Source organism: Copadichromis virginalis, linkage group LG20 (genome assembly GCF_057382275.1).
Source record: "Copadichromis virginalis isolate Kocher_CV1m ecotype Utaka linkage group LG20, C_Virginalis_male_GT1.1, whole genome shotgun sequence".
NCBI lineage: Eukaryota > Metazoa > Chordata > Actinopteri > Cichliformes > Cichlidae > Copadichromis > Copadichromis virginalis.
In genome coordinates, this window is record NC_140637.1 from 20,983,995 (window position 1) to 21,002,611 (window position 18,617).

General features: G+C 39.3%; 1 protein-coding gene across 3 annotated transcripts; it reads left to right on the plus strand.

Annotated features, from left to right (window-relative positions):
* The first annotated feature begins 6,104 nt into the window (after positions 1–6,104).
* On the plus strand, positions 6,105–15,465 carry LOC146684728 (sodium- and chloride-dependent GABA transporter 1-like). Of its 3 annotated transcripts, none has more exons than XM_085445003.1 (15): positions 6,105–6,440; positions 7,460–7,843; positions 8,043–8,174; positions 8,348–8,448; positions 8,597–8,706; positions 8,864–8,996; positions 9,651–9,785; positions 9,879–9,982; positions 10,629–10,753; positions 10,936–11,048; positions 11,709–11,840; positions 12,071–12,173; positions 12,475–12,575; positions 12,739–12,906; positions 13,052–15,465. In XM_085445003.1, exons 2-15 carry the CDS (start codon positions 7,612–7,614, stop codon positions 13,490–13,492), a joined length of 2,130 nt encoding a protein of 709 aa, XP_085301129.1. In that variant the 5' UTR covers positions 6,105–6,440; positions 7,460–7,611; the 3' UTR covers positions 13,493–15,465. The 3 variants fall into 3 exon arrangements, with proteins under 3 accessions (XP_085301129.1, XP_085301130.1, XP_085301131.1); XM_085445004.1 differs by lacking the exon at positions 6,105–6,440 and adding an exon at positions 6,699–6,792; XM_085445005.1 differs by lacking the exon at positions 6,105–6,440 and adding an exon at positions 6,835–6,984.
* The last annotated feature ends 3,152 nt before the right edge of the window (positions 15,466–18,617 follow it).

Here is an 18,617-nt window from a genome sequence, read left to right on the forward strand (position 1 = left end):
TCATCAAACCAATAGAGCACTTTGCTCTCAGACTGCAGCTTACTTATAGTTCCTGAGTTTCTAAAAGTAGAATGGGAGGCAGAGCCTTCAGCTATCAGTATCCTCTCCTGTGGAACCAGCTCCTTTTTTAAGTTCATGAGACAGACACCATCTCTACTTTTAATATTAGACTTAAAATTTTTCCTTTTGAAAAAAGATAATACTCAGGGCTTGGTCATGTGACCCTAAACCACTGCTTAATGCTACTACAGGCTCAGACTGCTGGAAGACTTCCCATGATTTATTTTTTGCTTCTTCTCCACACCCCTTTTTTCATGCTCCATATATGTATGTATACCATTAATTGCATGTCAATAACCTTTGTCTTCTTTCACCCATAGTTTTTTTGGTCCTGTTTGTTTTTTCTGGTCTCTTTACACACTCCTCTTTTGTGTCTTCTCTTTCCTGTTACCTCCAACTGGTTATGGCGGATGGCTGCGCCTCCCTGAGCAAGGTTTTGGTGGAAGTCTTCCTGTTAAAATGGAGTTCTTCCTCTCCACTGTTACCAAACGCTTGCTCATACCAAATTATCTTGTCTCTAATACTGTAATGTCTTTACAATATAAACTTCCACAAGATGCTGTTGTTAAGTCATGCTGATGTTCAAATAAATTTGATTTTAAATCTGTATAGTGTGCAGGGCACTCATAGTAGCGGTTTAATTTTGTGTATATTGAAATGCTCTCTGCATATTTTCCTTCAATAAAAAACACTCCTAATGTAATAATTATTCAGCATTTAGGAAGCTGATTATTGTGGATTTGCCATCCATTTATAATCAACTTGTGTTAATCCTATAAACATTTATTTTTCATCTATCGCTCTGCAACATTGTTTGGAATTATGTAATGCCCAGAGAGCCTTACTAAGCAAAAGATTATGGGAGCTGATATACAACTCCTAATTGCACAAAGAAAGTACAAGAAGAGTAAGAAGATAGAGACAATCGGTATATAATTCAGGGTGCTTTTGACTCACTTGTGTGGTTTACATATAAAGATGTCATTTATCGAAACTCAGGTGGGCAGATATATAAAATGATTCAATCTGAGACCGGACTATTGTTTCAGAAATGTATCTATGGTAATGAGAAAAAGGCAAGGCTTCCAAAATATTAAAAGTATCACTAGATACAATGTTTTCAGATTGTACATTAATATAGAATATCGACATAAAGTGAAGAGTAGAAAAATCTGTTGTGATCTATTTTAGGGTAAATTTGGGGAAAATGGTAAAAGTCTTACATCATAGATATGTATCCAATTAAGCCCTCTCCTGAGAGTGAGGAAAAGGGTTAGATAACAACATATGCTGCCAATTGAATTAATAAGAGTGACGTCTGTCCTGCCAGGTTTTTTTTATTCATATGGCAGAAATGATAAGATTCAGCTGCAAACAACAGACAATGTTATATAAACAACTAATATAAGCAAATAGTTATAATATAATGATTACAATGTAGAATATGTTATATCTATATTCGATGTATGTTATGTCTCCATTCATACAAACAGTTTAAATTCAGGCTATGAGTGGGCAAACAATGCTGCTCTTCTGTGCTTTTTTTAATTTCTATTAAAGGAGACTATTTATTGTAACATTTCTTGTAAATTCTCATTTCATCGCTTAAATATGTAGTAAGTGTCTGGAAATTAGGCTGTGTATACTGAAACCAGTATGTCCAGTGTGCCAAATAACCTTTTCAATTTTGATCATATTATTTAAAACAATGACTGAAGCTGTTTTTGCTAGAATACAGTCAAACTCATGGGTCTAGGATCATTTGTTTCAAACGTCCTTTTAATCTTGGCCGTGCATTTGTATGTTGGAGTGTAATTCTGAGTAGCCTAGATGTGTTTTTTTAGCCCTCAGAAGCCTAATCTGCACCATTAATGGACTTTTTGTAGAAGTTAATTAACCATTTTCAGTGATAGAGGTACAGCAATCCCAGTAGAGAGCCATATAAGGAGGGAGAAACGGAGGCCGATTATGTTGTTGCCTAGCAACGCATGTACAAAATTTGAAGCGATTTAGTGCCCCCATACTGGTTATCATGGAGGTCATATGTTTACTAAATCCACACCGTGTGCTGGCTGTCACACAGGGTTGTCAACACATCAGCATGAGTACCTGTCTCCGTCCTGCTCGGTGCATGGTGACAGGTCGATGCCAAACATGTTAAAGCTGCAGCTGGGCTGAATGTCTTTTAAATCATGACTATCTAATTCCATGGATTTGTGGAAACAGCATTTCTTTTGAATGAGTGGCAAACGCAGCGACTGAATCCCAAAGGAGGAAAAAGCTAGTCTTTTACAGCGTTGCACAGTTGATCCCTCCAGGAAGGTAAAATAAGGGGAAATAACACAGAAAAGAGAAACAAAACAAAAGCTCTGCAAATTTGCTAGATGCTTCACTCAGTATTGCTGAAATCTCATTAGTCAGCCCACATAAATAATTCTTACATCCCACAATACTTACTACGCCTGTAAATAATCTGGCAAAAGCTGTTTGTTGTAAAAAATAAATAAATAAATAAGAAAAGAAAAGAAAAAAAAAAAACATTTAAACAACCAAAAAAATGTTCCCTCAGCTTGTTTTGCCTGGTTGTAAATCTCGTGCGTGTGTGTGTCTGTGTCTGTCTGTGTGTGTGTGTGTGTGTGTGTGTGGGGGGGGGGGGGGGGGGGTATATATACATATTCTTGTGTGTGTGTGAGAGAGAGAGTAAAGGGGAAAAAAGAAGTCAAACAAAGAGCGAGAGAGAAAGAGAGATGTTGGGAAGAAAAAAAAGAAAGAGGCGAGACAGAGCTGCTGAGGCACTCACTTCACAGCAATTTAGGTCATGCTAAACAAATGCTATACTAAGGAAGCACAGACAAATACGAGTATCAAGCCTTGAAGTAATTCCAGTATCTTTAGAGGCTGTGTACTGTGAATATTCTGACATGGTGGCTAAAAACATAAGAAACTGTGTACATGAAGTCTCAAGCATCTCTGTGCAGCGTCTGTAGGTGTAAGGTAAATTTAATAAATCATTCCTGGAAGGGAAGATCAAATTATATTATGCTCTACACAGAAATACTGAGTGAGCATATATTCAGTTATGCATTACTTCCCTAGTGGAATACATGCAGGCTAGTCCCTCTATGATCAAGACACAAGTGGTACTGCATCGATATTATACTACACAAGTCCAAAAAAAATGTACAGCAGCAATCATGGTTACAGGCTGTTGAAAAGGGAGACAGCAGGTGAGAAGAGGCTGCACATCCAGGCTTCTGACAGCACAACTCTTACAGGGATTACCTAATAAGACAGACTTATATTTTAAATATCCTGTAGGAGACAGACTTGGTGTTAAAACAAAGGATTTATAAATATTTTATGTTGATTTTTAAATATATATTTGAATTGCATGTTCGGTGTTTTTAAAATTGGACTGAAACGTTCTTTTCTTCTTCTTCTGCAACATATATGTGGTCGTTTAAAAACATTTTCTTGATGCTGAACACAAGGAGCAATCCACATCACAGATGCCCTGTTTTTATTTCCTCAATCCAATGAATGAATTCATCCGTCCTTATTAGACACTGCAGCTTAAAAAAAAACCCACTAAACTAAAAACACTACAAGTAAAACCATCGTTTCCACTGTACATTCTCAGCAAGTTACCACACTGACTTGCATGTTTACAATAAACATAGAATGGGAAGTGTACACAATTCCAGCAGAAGGAGAAAAACAACTCTGCGACAATATGAATAAAATATGTGAATTGCTTATGATTAGCATACTAATGACTAATCATCATGCTAATCAGTTCATTTTGTGGCCTCAAATTGCAGAGGGGTGTTGAAAAATGAGTCCATGAAGATGCATTTCAAAACAGAGAATTGCATAGAGATTACCTGGCAGTTAAAACAATCACTTCAAGGTAGGTTAATAAAACAGTATTGACACCAACATAGAAAATGGAGTGACCTGCCCTCATCCTCGGGAGAGTATTTAAGCACTGTTTCAGACATTTAAAAAAAGGGTTTACATTAAATTTTAATGCTTTTACCCATTTGAAAAAAAAACCTTATATTTAAAACCCTAAACAAAACATTTAAGTGCTCTTTTTTTATTGTTGATTTAATATTTTTCTTATTTTTTAAAAATTTCCATTATTTATTATATTAATAGAACTGAAGAATTGGCCATATTTTATTTTTAATTTTCCAAAGTATGTAGTAATTATACATTATTTGAAATGCATTAGGCACATATCTAAGGTGTCAATTTAAAAAACATCTATACATCAGGGTTGAAAAATGACAATAAGCAAACAGTGTTAAGTGAATTGCACATTGGCTGCATCCTTCTGCAAACACCTCCCTAACATTTAAATGATTTTACAGCCAGTGGGCCTGTAAAGAGGGGCAACCCAAGCCTCAATCTCACTCACGTACTCTAAAAGCCATTACAAGAAAGGACAAGTAATTCCAAACTAATGGAGCACACACAGCATTCACTTGGAGCCAAATACAGGCTTCTGGCTGAAATTAAGAGTCTGATGAAAAGGGCTGGTGAAAAGGGCAGTGAGCTGAATCAAACCAAAACTGAGGGGTTAGGAGGTCAGCTGGCTGAGAGTGCATGTCACCAGCCTATTGGACATGCCTGTGTGCTCCATCAGCAGGTGTATAAATATGTGTCATGTTTCACACTCCATGTCCGCAGGGACGGCAACCCAGATGGGATTTTAAATGCTGCATTTAATGTGGTATCATTTAGTAGGTTAGTTCACCCCTCATTGGTTTGCCATCTGGTGCCCTCTCAGCCTGTGATAGGAACATTCACACTGGAGTCTCTGCTCCTGATCTCTCTGCCAGAGCATTTCCAGCAGTTTGCTCCACAGTCCGCTTGTATTCCCTCCACCTCAGCGCTGTCACATGAAACATTTTTCAAATTCTGCAGCAGGGAACTAAGTGTTAGTAGTCAGCACGTGTGGAGTATGAAAGCAAACTACAAGCATGGAGGCAAACTACAAAGCCTTCAAGTTACTCAGATGACAGGCAGGATAAGCCAACGTGACATCACTGATCACGCAAGAAAAATAGCTAAGCTAAAGAAAACAAAGTTGTTCCTAAAATTGAAGTAAATCTAACAAGTGGGCCTATATTTATGTAATTTACTTACCTTTGCACTTTAAATTCACAAGCTGTTCCACAAAGATGTTTCGTTCTTGTCTTCTACTTCCAGAAGGTTTACTTTAGAAGCAAGAATAAAGAAAAATTAAAAACCTACTACGAGTGGATCCATTCTTCGCTGTTCCACGTGTTTAATAGTTCCCCCAAACCATTTTTTTTAATCTTTAAGTGTTTTCCTTTTCCTTTTCCTTTTTCAGTCTTTCTTTTTTAATTGCGAGCTTATAGTCCACGTGTTTATTCTTCTCATATCATCCCCCCATTTGTGGAAGACGTCGGGCTTTGGACGATTACAGGCAGAGTTAGACAACCAGCCAATGTTCCCTCCCTTTATTGACGGGCTCCCTTTATCACAATTTGCCAGATTTGCAGACAGCCGGTAACTGGCCTCCCCTTCCAAATACACGCGTTTGGAGCAGATAATGTTGCTTATATTAGCCCCCATATGTTTCCATTTTGCACCTCGATTTATTAGTGCGGGGGGGGGGGGGGTCCTTCCGTGTGTATCTGAATGTGGAGGGAGGGGGGGGTCATCTTTTGTGTAGCCAGGAGCAGAAGATCCCAAAATCTCATTTTGCCACCTGAATAAAATTCTTTTTTAAGCCCCTGAAATAATCGCAGTTTATCGCTTTTAAATTGAGGAATAATTGTGAATGGGAAATCTTTATTTCAGCCAGTGTTTTACAAAGTTGCTCTTCTTGTTTGGGGGGGATAATAGTCAAAAAGAAAAAAATGTGATTACCTATTTGACAACAATAATTAAAATGTAAAGGGGGAAATCGTTTGAAATAATTAAAACAAACAGGCTGCAAGTGCGATGTCAGTGCAGCCTATAGATGAGGATGAGGAGGATGAGTGGGGGGGGCGACTTTGAGATGACATTGAGGCTGTGTAGATGGGAGTTGAGTCTCTGGTTGTTGATGTTAGTCGCACAAGGCGAAGCGGCTACTGCCCGTGTTGATTCAGCCTCCTCCTCCTCCTCCTCCTCCTCCTCTTCATCCTCCTGGTCTTCAGCACTGCTCCCCGCTGGACAGCTCCTGCTTGGACCCCTCTAATGCTGCATGGTCCCTTTAAGTCTTTTAATGGAAGTAAAATCTATTTATGTTTCAAGAAATATTGGGAGTTTACAACTTCACCCACAGGAGGAATCTACGGATACCTCGTTCCGAGATTTGTGGCAGGCAGCGTATCCTCGGCGGCACAGATCACAGATTGACTGTGAGTAAACTGGGTGCTGAATTCTTGCGTCTGTCTGTGCGTGTGTACGTGTTTGAACACCTATACAAACGATGCTGGTTAAAGCATGGTTATTATTTTTATTTATATTATTTTTCGTATCATGTGATAATGATTAAACTCTGAATGGGGCTAGCGACATGTAGCTGGGATTCATGTAAATTGCACGATGATCTCTGAACCTACGCGCTGTATCCAATTAAATGGTGTATTGATTGCTGCATGCCAGTCATTTGGATGTTGCAAGTGTGGAGAGGACGCGATTTCATGCGTTTAATAACGCGCAAGGTTCTCAATTATTCGGGTAGATTGGGGTAGGAATTTGTGCAGCCTGGTGCGTAAAGCTTTTACGCATTGGAGATCCCTTTGTCCCTACAATGCGTTTTGCATTCGAGTTTGTTTGAGAGGTTTATTTTGTATCCCTGCTGCTTTCAGCTCTTTACGTGTTTAACTGTTAAGAATCTGTAGGTGGTAATTGGTGGACTTCGCTGTGCTTAGATCTCATAGGCTATTTGCTATCGCTACGGTGCGTCTTGCGCTTATGTGTATGTTTTGGATCCTGTAATTTGTCTCCAAGTTTGTTTGCTTTTTTTATAAATATTTTTTTCGGTATCTTTTAATAATATTTGCTGGATAATTAATTGCAAATATTGTTTAGGCTTCCATGTCTGCTGGTCTGGCTTTGAATGCTGTTAATTTATGTGCAATCTACCGTCTGTGTTTTAGTTCTGGGGCAAGTCAGCATGACTTTGCCCTCGATGGTTTTTGTTGTTTGTTGAGTCTGACATAAATGGAAATTTTTTCTTCAGGGTGCCAAATGATCGGGAGGTTCGCTAGTCTGCGTTTTCATATTCATACATCAGAGATAAACAGTGTTTATATTTGATTTCCATTCTTTTATTACACCTGCCGGGAGTATAACATGTCCATATTTGCTTATTAAATAACCACTTTTTCTGCGCTCCCTTGAAGAGACAATCAATTAGCCTACTCTATTACAGGTTAACGACGACTGACGAGCCTTGTGCGCACAGGCTTCATCTCCAGACATTTGGTCCAGGGGTTAGGTCGAAAAACCGCGAAACTGCTGTCTACGTGGACTGGTGCTGAAGCCTCCCGTCCGACTGCCAGGACCTCTGCCAAATCCAGAGACATGGCGACGAACGGCACCAAAACGGATGGACAAGTCACAGAACTGAATGAGGTGGCCACTAATAATGACAAACCCAAGTCACTGGACGTGAAACCCGAAAAGCAGAAAAAGGAGGTGCCTGATAGAGAAACATGGAGGGGGAAATTTGATTTTCTTCTGTCGTGTGTGGGTTATGCAATTGGACTGGGAAACGTATGGAGATTTCCCTATCTCTGTGGAAAAAACGGTGGAGGTAAAGATTATTTTCACAGCTAATTTAACTGCATGTATCATTCAGTTCTATGATACACATAGTCGAACTGACCAAAGTGATCGTGCTGATAACATAAAAATAATTAAATCATCGCCATGTAATTAATTTACTCTAGGCAATTTTAGCCTAAAATTGATAACTCGTAAGTGCATAACGTAATCTCCTTTTGTCCATCCAGGGGCCTTCTTAATTCCCTATTTTTTGACCCTTATATTTGCTGGGGTCCCCTTGTTCCTGTTGGAATGCTCCCTCGGTCAATACACATCAATTGGAGGGCTTGGTGTGTGGAAACTGGCTCCTATGTTTAAAGGTATATGAACAGAATATTTATAGGTAACCAGAAAATATTTACTTTGATGAAAAAAGCATGAATATTTATGATGTTGATGCTTATAAGAAATAAGTATGGCCATCACTATATGTGGAGGCCACACTCAAATCCAATAATAGTTGTATAGTGGCTAATTCATTTTTCTGTGACAGGTGTGGGCCTTGCAGCGGCTGTTCTGTCCTTCTGGCTCAACATTTACTACATTATAATCATTGCCTGGGCCATTTACTACCTGTACAACTCCTTCACCACTGTAAGTATTATACAGTGTGTTTCATTTAAAGCTGAAGGAAAGATAAGAGCAAGGTTGTTCATTGGGAATGTAGCCTGCAATATCTGCAAGAAACTGGTAATCCCTAAATTTGTCATGGAGAAAGAAATCGCAAATTTCTATTTTTCAGGAACTTCCATGGAGCTCATGTAACAATGAATGGAACACAGAGAGATGTTATACAAACTACAGCATTGCAGACACCACCAATCTCACCAGTGCAGTGGTGGAGTTTTGGGAGTAAGATATTGACTGCTTTCTCTTGCTTTTCACAACAGCAGCACTTTAAACTGTCCTGCATGCTTCCCCGAGCTACATAAAAGGCAGCCTCCTCTGCTGCATGGTTATTTCCCTGTGTGTGTATAATAGTCTTATTGTTGCTTCCTCTGACTTATAGGCGCAACATGCATCAAATGACTGATGGCTTGGAGAAACCAGGCCAGCTTCGAGTGCCACTGGCAATAACGCTAGCTATTGCCTGGGTCCTCGTGTACTTCTGTATTTGGAAAGGGGTTGGCTGGACAGGAAAGGTAAGATGTTTGATAGATTTGGTTACCCAAGACCTCTGATGCTATGCTGATTCCAAAAGTGGAACACTATGTGAGCTATGCAATATTAATCACTTTAATATCAGCTCATCAATCATTCAAATTGCAATCAGTATCGTCCAGATTTGTTTCAAAATAGGAGAGGAGTTAGCATAAACTCATGTTCACTAATCCTGCTCTGCCTTATGGTGGCTCCCCTAATTCTGCTACTCCTGACACTTCCTCTATCCTGCATGTGGATTTGTGATAGGTAGAGCAACAAACAGCCGCTTGCAAGAATCTGGCTTTATCTTTTCCCTTTACTTGGGGCAGATTCCCTCTCTTGGGGTGCCACATTTTGAAAGTGAGGTTTATCACATGACCGTGGAAAATAATATTTGGTTTGGTCACAAAATATCCCATCCCCCATCGCCCCATGCTTTGCACACACATATCTTACACTGTGTGAGAAATTCAGAGAGACAAACAGGCCAGCTGTAAGTGAAGTTTCATTTGCTTTTTTGTTGTTGTTGTTGTTGTTGTTCGGAAAAGCTACAGAAACTTTACAGATCTCATGAAAATGTATAAATCTATGGATCATATATATTGTTAAAATGCAGCGATGTTACCCTGCTGATAATGGTCTTACATTTTCAGGTCGTTTACTTCTCAGCCACATATCCTTACTTCATGCTGTTTATTCTCTTCATCCGTGGGGTGACTCTACCTGGAGCTAGAGAAGGAATTTTGTTCTATATCACCCCTGACTTTGAAAAGCTCAAAGAATCTGGGGTAATGACATATTATTACATGATTCATACCCATGTACTGCATGCCTGAGTGAGCAGACGACGGCCTCACGCAGTTATTTTCTCCTTTTTTCAGGTATGGCTCGATGCAGCTACCCAGATCTTTTTTTCCTACGGATTGGGATTGGGGTCACTTATAGCTCTAGGCAGTTATAACCCTTTCAATAATAATGTTTACAGGTAAGACTGGTGATGATTCATGAACAGGATGTAATCTTTGAGACAACGACAAAGACTGCTGCTGAATTTAATATATGAGAGTAAATTGCAATACCTGAAGATAGAAGTAATTAAATTGTTGCTACTTTATAAGATAACGTAATCCAATTCGATCTTACTCGGTAGAAGATTTTAAAAGGAAGTTATAAATGTCAGTTCCTGGCATGAATATAATAAAAATCTAAGGCAGCTTCTTTCTGTTGGTGTGTGTGCTGGAGGAAAAAAAAGTACTATTCTTGCAAAGCCTGTTTTCTCCAGCAGCCCCATGGTTCTGGGTCACATAAACAATCAGTTACATAAAAAATAGTTGCATTCATTTTGTGCATTTTGTGCCCTTGATTCAAACGGATCTAGCTTTCTACAACATCTATATCTATAAAAATGTGACAATGGTCATGTTTGATGTGAGGTTTTGAATGGAAATATATTTATATCATTCACAATTAAGAAATATTGCATATATATATATAAAACACTACAATGAAAAAGAACAGGTAACAATGATGACCTCATTTTGAGGTTTTTCAGAGAAGATCAGTTAAGAAGCACAAGAGTTAATCAATTTAAGTCTTTGACACAAGCTGTATTTTACATTTCCTCTCCCCAGAGACTCCATCATTGTGTGCTGCATCAACTCGTGTACCAGCATGTTTGCTGGCTTTGTAATCTTCTCCATTGTTGGCTTCATGTCACATGTGACAAAGAGACCCATCGCTGATGTAGCAGCTTCAGGTAACTACAGATTGTTTTCTTCTGTAATGATTCTGCGTCTGCACAAAAAAGCTGCACTGTCATTGATGCTCACTGATGAACAGCATCAGTCAACACTTCTGTGTGAATATGTATGCATGTCGTTATCAGAATACTGTGAGAGTAACCCTGACGAAATATGATTTTTCCTGTTTTCCAACCAGGTCCTGGCTTAGCTTTTCTGGCCTATCCGGAGGCTGTAACCCAATTGCCCGTTTCCCCTCTCTGGGCCATTCTGTTCTTCTCCATGCTGCTCATGCTGGGAATAGACAGCCAGGTAAGGGGCTTGGAGATGATCTGCTCATGGGCTGACCTAAATATTTTAAATGCAGGTACATATCATGCAGCTCACCCCTGCTCTCTGCATGATAAGCATGCAATTTGCTTCTTGTGGACAGATATAGCTGGGCTTTGACATTGGCTGTCAAGTATTTTTAATGCAACTTTATCACCTCCATTTGCCTGCAGGTCCCTTTACGTGTGCGTGTGTTTTTTCTCTTAATATATGATAGCTCAGTTTGAATAAAGCTAGAGAAATTTGAACACCATATATGCAGTTACACAGTGCCCATGAGCATCAGCACTTCAAAGTAAAAGACTAATTTTAACCCTATTCTAATATCAACAGTGCTTTTGCATACAAGAGCTATTACCAAAATGGCATCCAAGAAGTGAATGCTTGGTCATTCAGAAGATTACATTAGTGATTTTGTCCCATGGTTTGCTGCACACTGCGGTTCTTTGTTAGTCTAACCAGTTAAATAAAGGTTCTCTGTTAAAGAATGCGTTTTGCTATATAACTGCAAATCTCTGCAAAACGTAGAAATCCGTTCTTTTAAAAACACCCACATTAAAGAATATAAAAGCAGCAAAGTGCAAAAAAAGTGCTAGTATTCATACTTATCCCTAATGCTGTTTCTATGACTCTGTCCTTCAGTTCTGCACTGTTGAAGGCTTCATCACTGCTCTGGTGGATGAGTTTCCCAGAGTTCTTAGAGGTAGACGAGAGCTCTTCATCGCAGTTGTCTGTCTGGTGTCCTATGTGATTGGACTTTCAAACATCACGCAGGTACAGCAGGGCATCTTTCTCATATTACCACTGACTATTCATGGCGTTACGTTACACAAATCAGTGAAAGAAAGGAGAAAAATTATTAAAAGATACAAGTAAAACATGTGCATCTATGTACTATGCAAAAGGCAATTTATATTTTAATCAGTGGCTTTAATTGATTACAGCACTAGAGTATATTTGCACATAAAGTTTTCAATAACACCTATCAATTTCTCTGTAACCAGGGAGGAATCTATGTGTTCAAACTGTTCGACTACTACTCTGCCAGTGGAATGTCCCTGCTGTTCTTGGTCTTCTTTGAATGCATCTCCATATCCTGGTGCTACGGTGTGTATCGGGAATGTTCCATTAAACATAGCAAGAGAAACAAAATAAGCTTTTTTTTTTTCTTTTTCTTTTTTTTACAATTTTAAAATAGGTTTGCAAAAAAAAAATCTAATATGTGAAAGGCTGAAAGCCTCAGGTGCATCCAAAGATATGTGCACAACTTCAAGCGACGTTCAGCCTCAAGGTCACGAGCACTCATGTGTTCCACCCCACCATCCTCATCATCATGCATGGCAGACCAGGGGCAAATTGAAATAAATTGGATATGAATATTTTGATCATAGATTCATTTGTCTCGCAGGTGTGAACAAGTTCTATGACAACATCCAGGAGATGATTGGCTACAAGCCTTGCATATGGTGGAAGTTGTGCTGGGTTGTATTCACCCCTCTCATTGTCGCAGTGAGTCCTCCGAACTAACAGAACAGTACATCTAAAGTCACGACATGAAAAATGAAACAATAAATAAAGTCAATATTACCTGCCTGCAGCCATGTCAGGCTAAGACAGCGCTGCCTGTAGTCAGTGGTGTCAGGATGCATAAAGGGTTTCATGTCTCCCACAGGGGGTGTTCTTGTTCAGCGCCGTACAAATGGTTCCTCTCACAATGGGAGACTATGTGTTCCCAAGCTGGGGTCAGGGAGTAGGCTGGCTCATGGCACTGTCCTCCATGATTCTCATACCAGGATATATGATCTACATGTATCTCGGGCTCAAGGGCACTTACAAAGAGGTAAGAAGGAAATCATCTGTTGTTGGGTCACTGGGTAAACAGCACAGATTTTGCCAGCTTTTATTTGTAGGTTTTTAGCTTCACTCTGTAACCTAGTATCTTCTTTCTCTTATGTAATTATTTTCACCACGTGTTCTGCTCCCAGCGACTTCGGATAATGCTTCAGCCCCCTGCAGTTGTCAGGCGACCTCAGGAAAATGGACCGGAGCAGCAAGTGGAAACCAACACCGCTAACCTGTCCAGCCCTGCCAATCCAACCAGTGCTGCCAGCCCAGCCAACCCGGCTCCTGCGAACACCGCCAGCCCCACCAGTCCAGCTCCTGTCAACTCAACCAGCCCAGTGACACCTGCTGTCCCTCCACCAGCTAATCCAGCCAGCGCCTCTAGCCCTGTGAATCCTGTGACAAGTCCTTCCACCACTATCACCACCACCACCACTACCGCAACTGGTCCGGCTAACCCTCCCACCACAACAGTTAGCCCAACCAGCCCACCACCCAACCCAACTAGCCCACCAGAGCCCGTCAGCCCCCCGAACCCAACAAGCCCGACCTCTAACCTGACCAATGCCGAGGCCAACGTGTAGACAACAAAGAAACCCTCATGGAGCATGTAGACAAAAGAGAACATTACAAAGGACTTCCAAGATTATAATTGATTCACCTACCTCCAGGGGCAATATGTGATCAAAACCGATTTTCAAACCATGTTTAATTTTTTTCTGCATTTGTAAAACCAAGCCAACGATGTCTTATTGTTGGTTTGCATTCCGAAAACAATATCAAAGACTGTTAGTGTCCACAAATATAATTCTGGGTAAAAAAAAAAAATGTAAACATACTGTGTAATACTGTGAGAAAAGAAAAAAAAACTTAGAGATATAGATTAGAGATTTGTTGAATATCTTCATGAATCAAGTAAATTCCGTGTGAATATAGTAGATGAAGTAGTGAACAAAATTGACATCATTGAAGAGTGCAAAGGATGGCGTCAATTTTCCTTTTTTTTTTTTGTGGATGTTTTCTAAACCTCACACAGTTGTCTCTTTTCCAAATGTTGCTCTCTGTGAGGTAAAACATGGCCACACGGCAAACGGGGAGCTCTGAGTAAGCCCAATGCCAATAAGAAGTTCATGTTAAGGAGCTCTGGAGCGATCCAGTATTTGTTGCAAAAGATTATGTGTGTGAGAGAGACTGTTATTTTTCCTTCATTTTTTCAGTGAAAAAAAGAGAGAAAACTTTTATGTGATCAAAACATTTTTAGAATTATTTTTAGGATGTTTTATACTATATGTGTTGTGATGGAGGACCAAAATCAATAGGCAGACAAAAGCAAAAACTATGCTATTAAGTATTCGGTTGGTAAAGCACAGGGTACAAAGAAGTACAATAATAATAATAATGATGATGATAATAATAAAAAGCACAGGGTTCAAAAAGCGATTTACAAACATCGACTATCCCTTAATGCTGACAGTCAATCCTGTTTACGTTTTGCATGCTTTCCTCAGGAACATCAGTGAAATACTGCTGAGATGTCTCCTGACAAACAAAAGAAGAGAAACAGAGTAGGCCTTAAGCCAGTACACCAATTCCAACTAAGCCATAGTCTGTTTACATGACTGGGCAGAAGTACAAAATAGCACTTTGTATGCTAGCACAAAAAAAAAACTGGACCAACTCTGTGTTTAAGTACAGTCATGTTTTTTTTCTTTGTGTGTCTTGATCAAATATAGTTTGATCAATATGTATTCAGCAATACATATGTAGGTGTATAAGCGCAGGCCATTAAGCAAGTGGTCTGTTTCTCTTTTTGTTGATGTTGTCTTTGCTTTACAACCGAAAAAGCATAAGCTTTAATTTTACCAGAGTTTTGCCATGGTGTGTCAAGACAATGTTAGTTTGCTTCTATGGCAGCTACTATGAAAGGCATCTGGTTGAACAGCACATGTTTACTTTGAAAAGCAAAACAACTGAGCGAAAATGTGAAATGGCTACAGTTCATGTCCTGTGAATTTTGTATAAAGTTAATCTACCACAGTTTTCTCTGGAAGTTTGTTGTAAAACTGTACTGTGTAAAACATGTAACTGTGAATGTCTGTAATACATTGGAAGTTATTGTCTAAATGTTGAAAAAACTGAGTTGCTGTTTTCTGCAATAATATTTTGATCACAGAAGCTAAAGCACATATCTTACAGAAATATACGAAATGATGATGATGATGATGATGACAATGAAGATGCTGACGATTATATTAAAAATAGAACCTATGTCTAGTAAAAAACAATATTGTTTTGTATATTTTTAACTGTCTCACTGCCTAATGTAAAACATAATATAAACATGATATGTATCTAAATGGTGTCACATGATAAAGCACGATTGTTATGTTCTACAAACAGAAAAAGACTGAAAAAATAAAGAGTTATAGAAAATATAAATACAACACATGCCTGGCATATGTCCCTTATAGCTTTTGTTTTTTAAACAAGCAGAAAGAAATAGTGGTTCTGGTAACACTGTTACCAGAAAATTAGGTCAACTCCAAATATCCTATCACTGACTCTTCCTGCAGTAATTGGCTGTTGTTCCCTCGCTTGTAAATAAACCCTGTCCTTAGAGCATTTCTAGTCAAAAGATATAAGAAAGTATGAAACCAATAAAATTACATGGATGGATTTGGTGGGGGGGGGGGGCTTGAAGTGTTGTGTAGCTGCATTCATCTTTTGTTATTTTAGAATGAGACCAGGTGGGACATGTAAAATAGCTGCTTCTGTAGCTTTGGCTGAAGATGACATCCAGTTTAACTCTATCATGTGGGTAAAATTAAACATCATTACAGTTAAAAAGTAAATAAAAAGCAATTACACATCAAAAGCGAAATTGACTGAAGCCCTTCCTTGTGGTTTACTGAGTGTCAAAAACACAAGCTGATAGAGAGGCCTCAGCAAACAAGAAAAACATCACCACAAAACAACTCTTGCCCCGGGGCCTGCCGTCCCCACCCGCCCCATCTCCCCAACCTCTTACGGCTCCTTGTGTATTTATGTGCACGTGTGTGTGCGCGTGCGCCTGCATCTTCTCCCCCACCTACCACAGTTGCTGCTTCCATTAGCTTCCAGTGTGATAAAAGAGACGGCACCAGCTGACACCACAACAATGACTCGCCGTGGATAAAAGAATGACTTGTCCCCTGTAGTAGCTCATAGCAAACTGTGCATGTGGGCATGTGCGCGTGTGTGCATGTGTGTGTGTAAGAAAGAGAGCGAGAGAGCAAAGAGAGAAAAAGAGGCAGGTCAGGGATAGAAAGCTATCTGTTTGAGTGGACTAGGCTTTGAATAATGCCTCTAATCGCAGCTCATATAAGCTAGCCACTGATGGATGACTTAGTAGCCTCCTTTATTCCCAGTTGTGCAATTTAACATCATTACCTATCAAAACCAGTCACCACTGAGACAACCCAAACTGATGTCTTCTGTCCAAAAGAGAGGTGCATCATCATTTTTTGGCAGAGGAGGACAGGAAGAAGAAGCTCTTTATTAGTTAGGCGCAATCTAGCAGAACACAATTAGCTTTTGGTTAGGGCAGGCAATTTCTGCAGTTTCCCCAGTGACAGATGTAACTTTATAATGTTTTATTGCATTACCAATGCTTCCAGCAAAATGTTTAAAAAAAGAAAAAAGACAAAACAATGGGATTTTGGTGTTAGGGTGGGGTTATGACTATGGTCCAAAATCGAGACATTTTTGTTTTCCAACATAGCAATTGAACTATTTTTTGACTTTTATCCTCTTTTTTCCATCTTTTGCAAAGGAATCTCGGCCATATTGCCACTTCAGGTGACTTCATCATTGTGACATCTAGAAAAATGATCGCTCTGTCGAATCTATTTCACCAAAAATATATATATGATTAAAAATATGACTCAATAAGATTTTGATTAGGTCACAAATTTTCATTGTGGTGGCCACTTGTGCATAGATCTGTCTATAGAGCACTAACAGCTCATCTGTGTTCTTCCTGTTTCAGCATAACATCTATTTTAGCATTTCTTCCTCTGATGAATAAATTGGTGCTGACTCCCTAAACAGCCTCTTCTTAATTATTCTCCCTGCTAATCAGGCAATTTTCTCTTTTTGGTCTTAACAAGCAGATAAAGGAAACGCCGCCAAAGTCTAGTGAGGACGACACTGTACGGCCCTCTGTGACTCCGTATTTAAAGGGTTTTTGAAGAATACTGCACACATTATTTGAAGTAGACAGCATTTAAAGACATGATAGTATTTTTTTTTAAATTTCTTTTGTCATGTGGAGCACGGTGTCTCTGTGCTGATCGGCTCCATTTTGTGGACAGATCTGAGCAAGGGGACGTTGTTTGTTATTTAGCATTCCTTGGCACTCTCTGTCGTGAGCCTATTTTTAAAGTTAAAAAGTGCTTGCAGTGTGGCTGCAAGAGAGGACACTGAAGAAGAAAACTGGTGATCCATGATGCTTTTATGAAAGGATGACAGAACGCTACCGCTTATAAACTCACACAGACAGCAATGATTAATCCTCATAGCCCACTTTGAACAAGAAAAAACAATTCTGCGTTGAAGATGAAAAGGCTGATAATTATGTTTATACTTCCTCTGTTTTTAACCCCAGTGCCAAAGGATTTTCTTAATCACAGCGCCCATATGGATTTATTCTATTGTGGGGTCACTGAACCTGCATTTTTTTTTTCTGTGGATTTTGTGTGATCATTTGTGACAATTTTCCTTAGATGCATTTGGCTTGCCCCAGACTCCTGGCTGAGGTACACTCACACGAGAATTCACAGCAAATACATTAATGAATAACTAATCTTTGCAGATGCATGAATCTACATATCAATGTAATCAGAGGATGTTGTGTGCATGGCTATTTCCAGCAGAGGGGCTGAGAGGATGTCAAGCATGCAAAGCCTCTCTGCACGTATGCTAATCGGGCTCCATTTTCTCAATATGAATATGAACCTTGCTAAAATGAACTTGTTTAGCAATTTACTTTTAAGGATCCAACGTCTCATTTTGCCCATGCACGCAAGCTGCACTGCTGCTTGCATACTAAGCATGCATTCATGCACTGCACCTGGGAAAGATGTCAGTTTAATGGACACACTCTGAGACATCTGAAATGGTGGATTCCCAAAGATTTTGCTGTTTCATTATTTGTTCTCATGACACAGCAAATATTTCATAGCTCAAAGCTCAGAGGCAAACAGAGCATGCAGTTTTGGTACAGATGCTCTGGAGGCTAGGTCAAAATGGTTAACCTGTCTTACGTATCACTAGAGATTTTTAAGTGTGCTGTAAAATATCTGAAAGTTTGAATGAACAAATCCTATTTCTCTGGAACTCATGCAGACCCTTGAATTGCTTCTGTAGCAGCTCATAAACCTACAATATTACAATGCAAAGAAACGTCTTTGCCCAACATGGTGTCTAAGGTAAATATTTATACTGGTGAATTTCTCTTCTGTATATTTGTGCAACAAAAGCCATCACCTCTGATAATAATATAAAAAAAAAGTAGTTTCAAGTGTAACCCAAACAGTGGAAAGCACTTTGACTGAAGGAAGACTTCAAAAAAGCAGCTATGATTAATATGAATCTCTATAAGTGAGAGTGAATTTAGGGACACGTTCAGCTAATCAGGAGACTATCCCTGCTACCTTCAGTTTGCTCTAG

What these genes read in the sequence shown, in the direction of transcription:
- LOC146684728 (XM_085445003.1), top strand. Translation starts at nt 7,612, where the DNA reads ATGGCGACGAACGGCACCAAAACGGATGGACAAGTCACAGAACTGAAT. An exon ending in CTGTGGAAAAAACGGTGGAG is followed by an intron (nt 7,844 to 8,042) that starts GTAAAGATTATT and finishes TTGTCCATCCAG; the next exon opens with GGGCCTTCTTAATTCCCTAT. An exon ending in GACTTTCAAACATCACGCAG is followed by an intron (nt 11,841 to 12,070) that starts GTACAGCAGGGC and finishes CTCTGTAACCAG; the next exon opens with GGAGGAATCTATGTGTTCAA.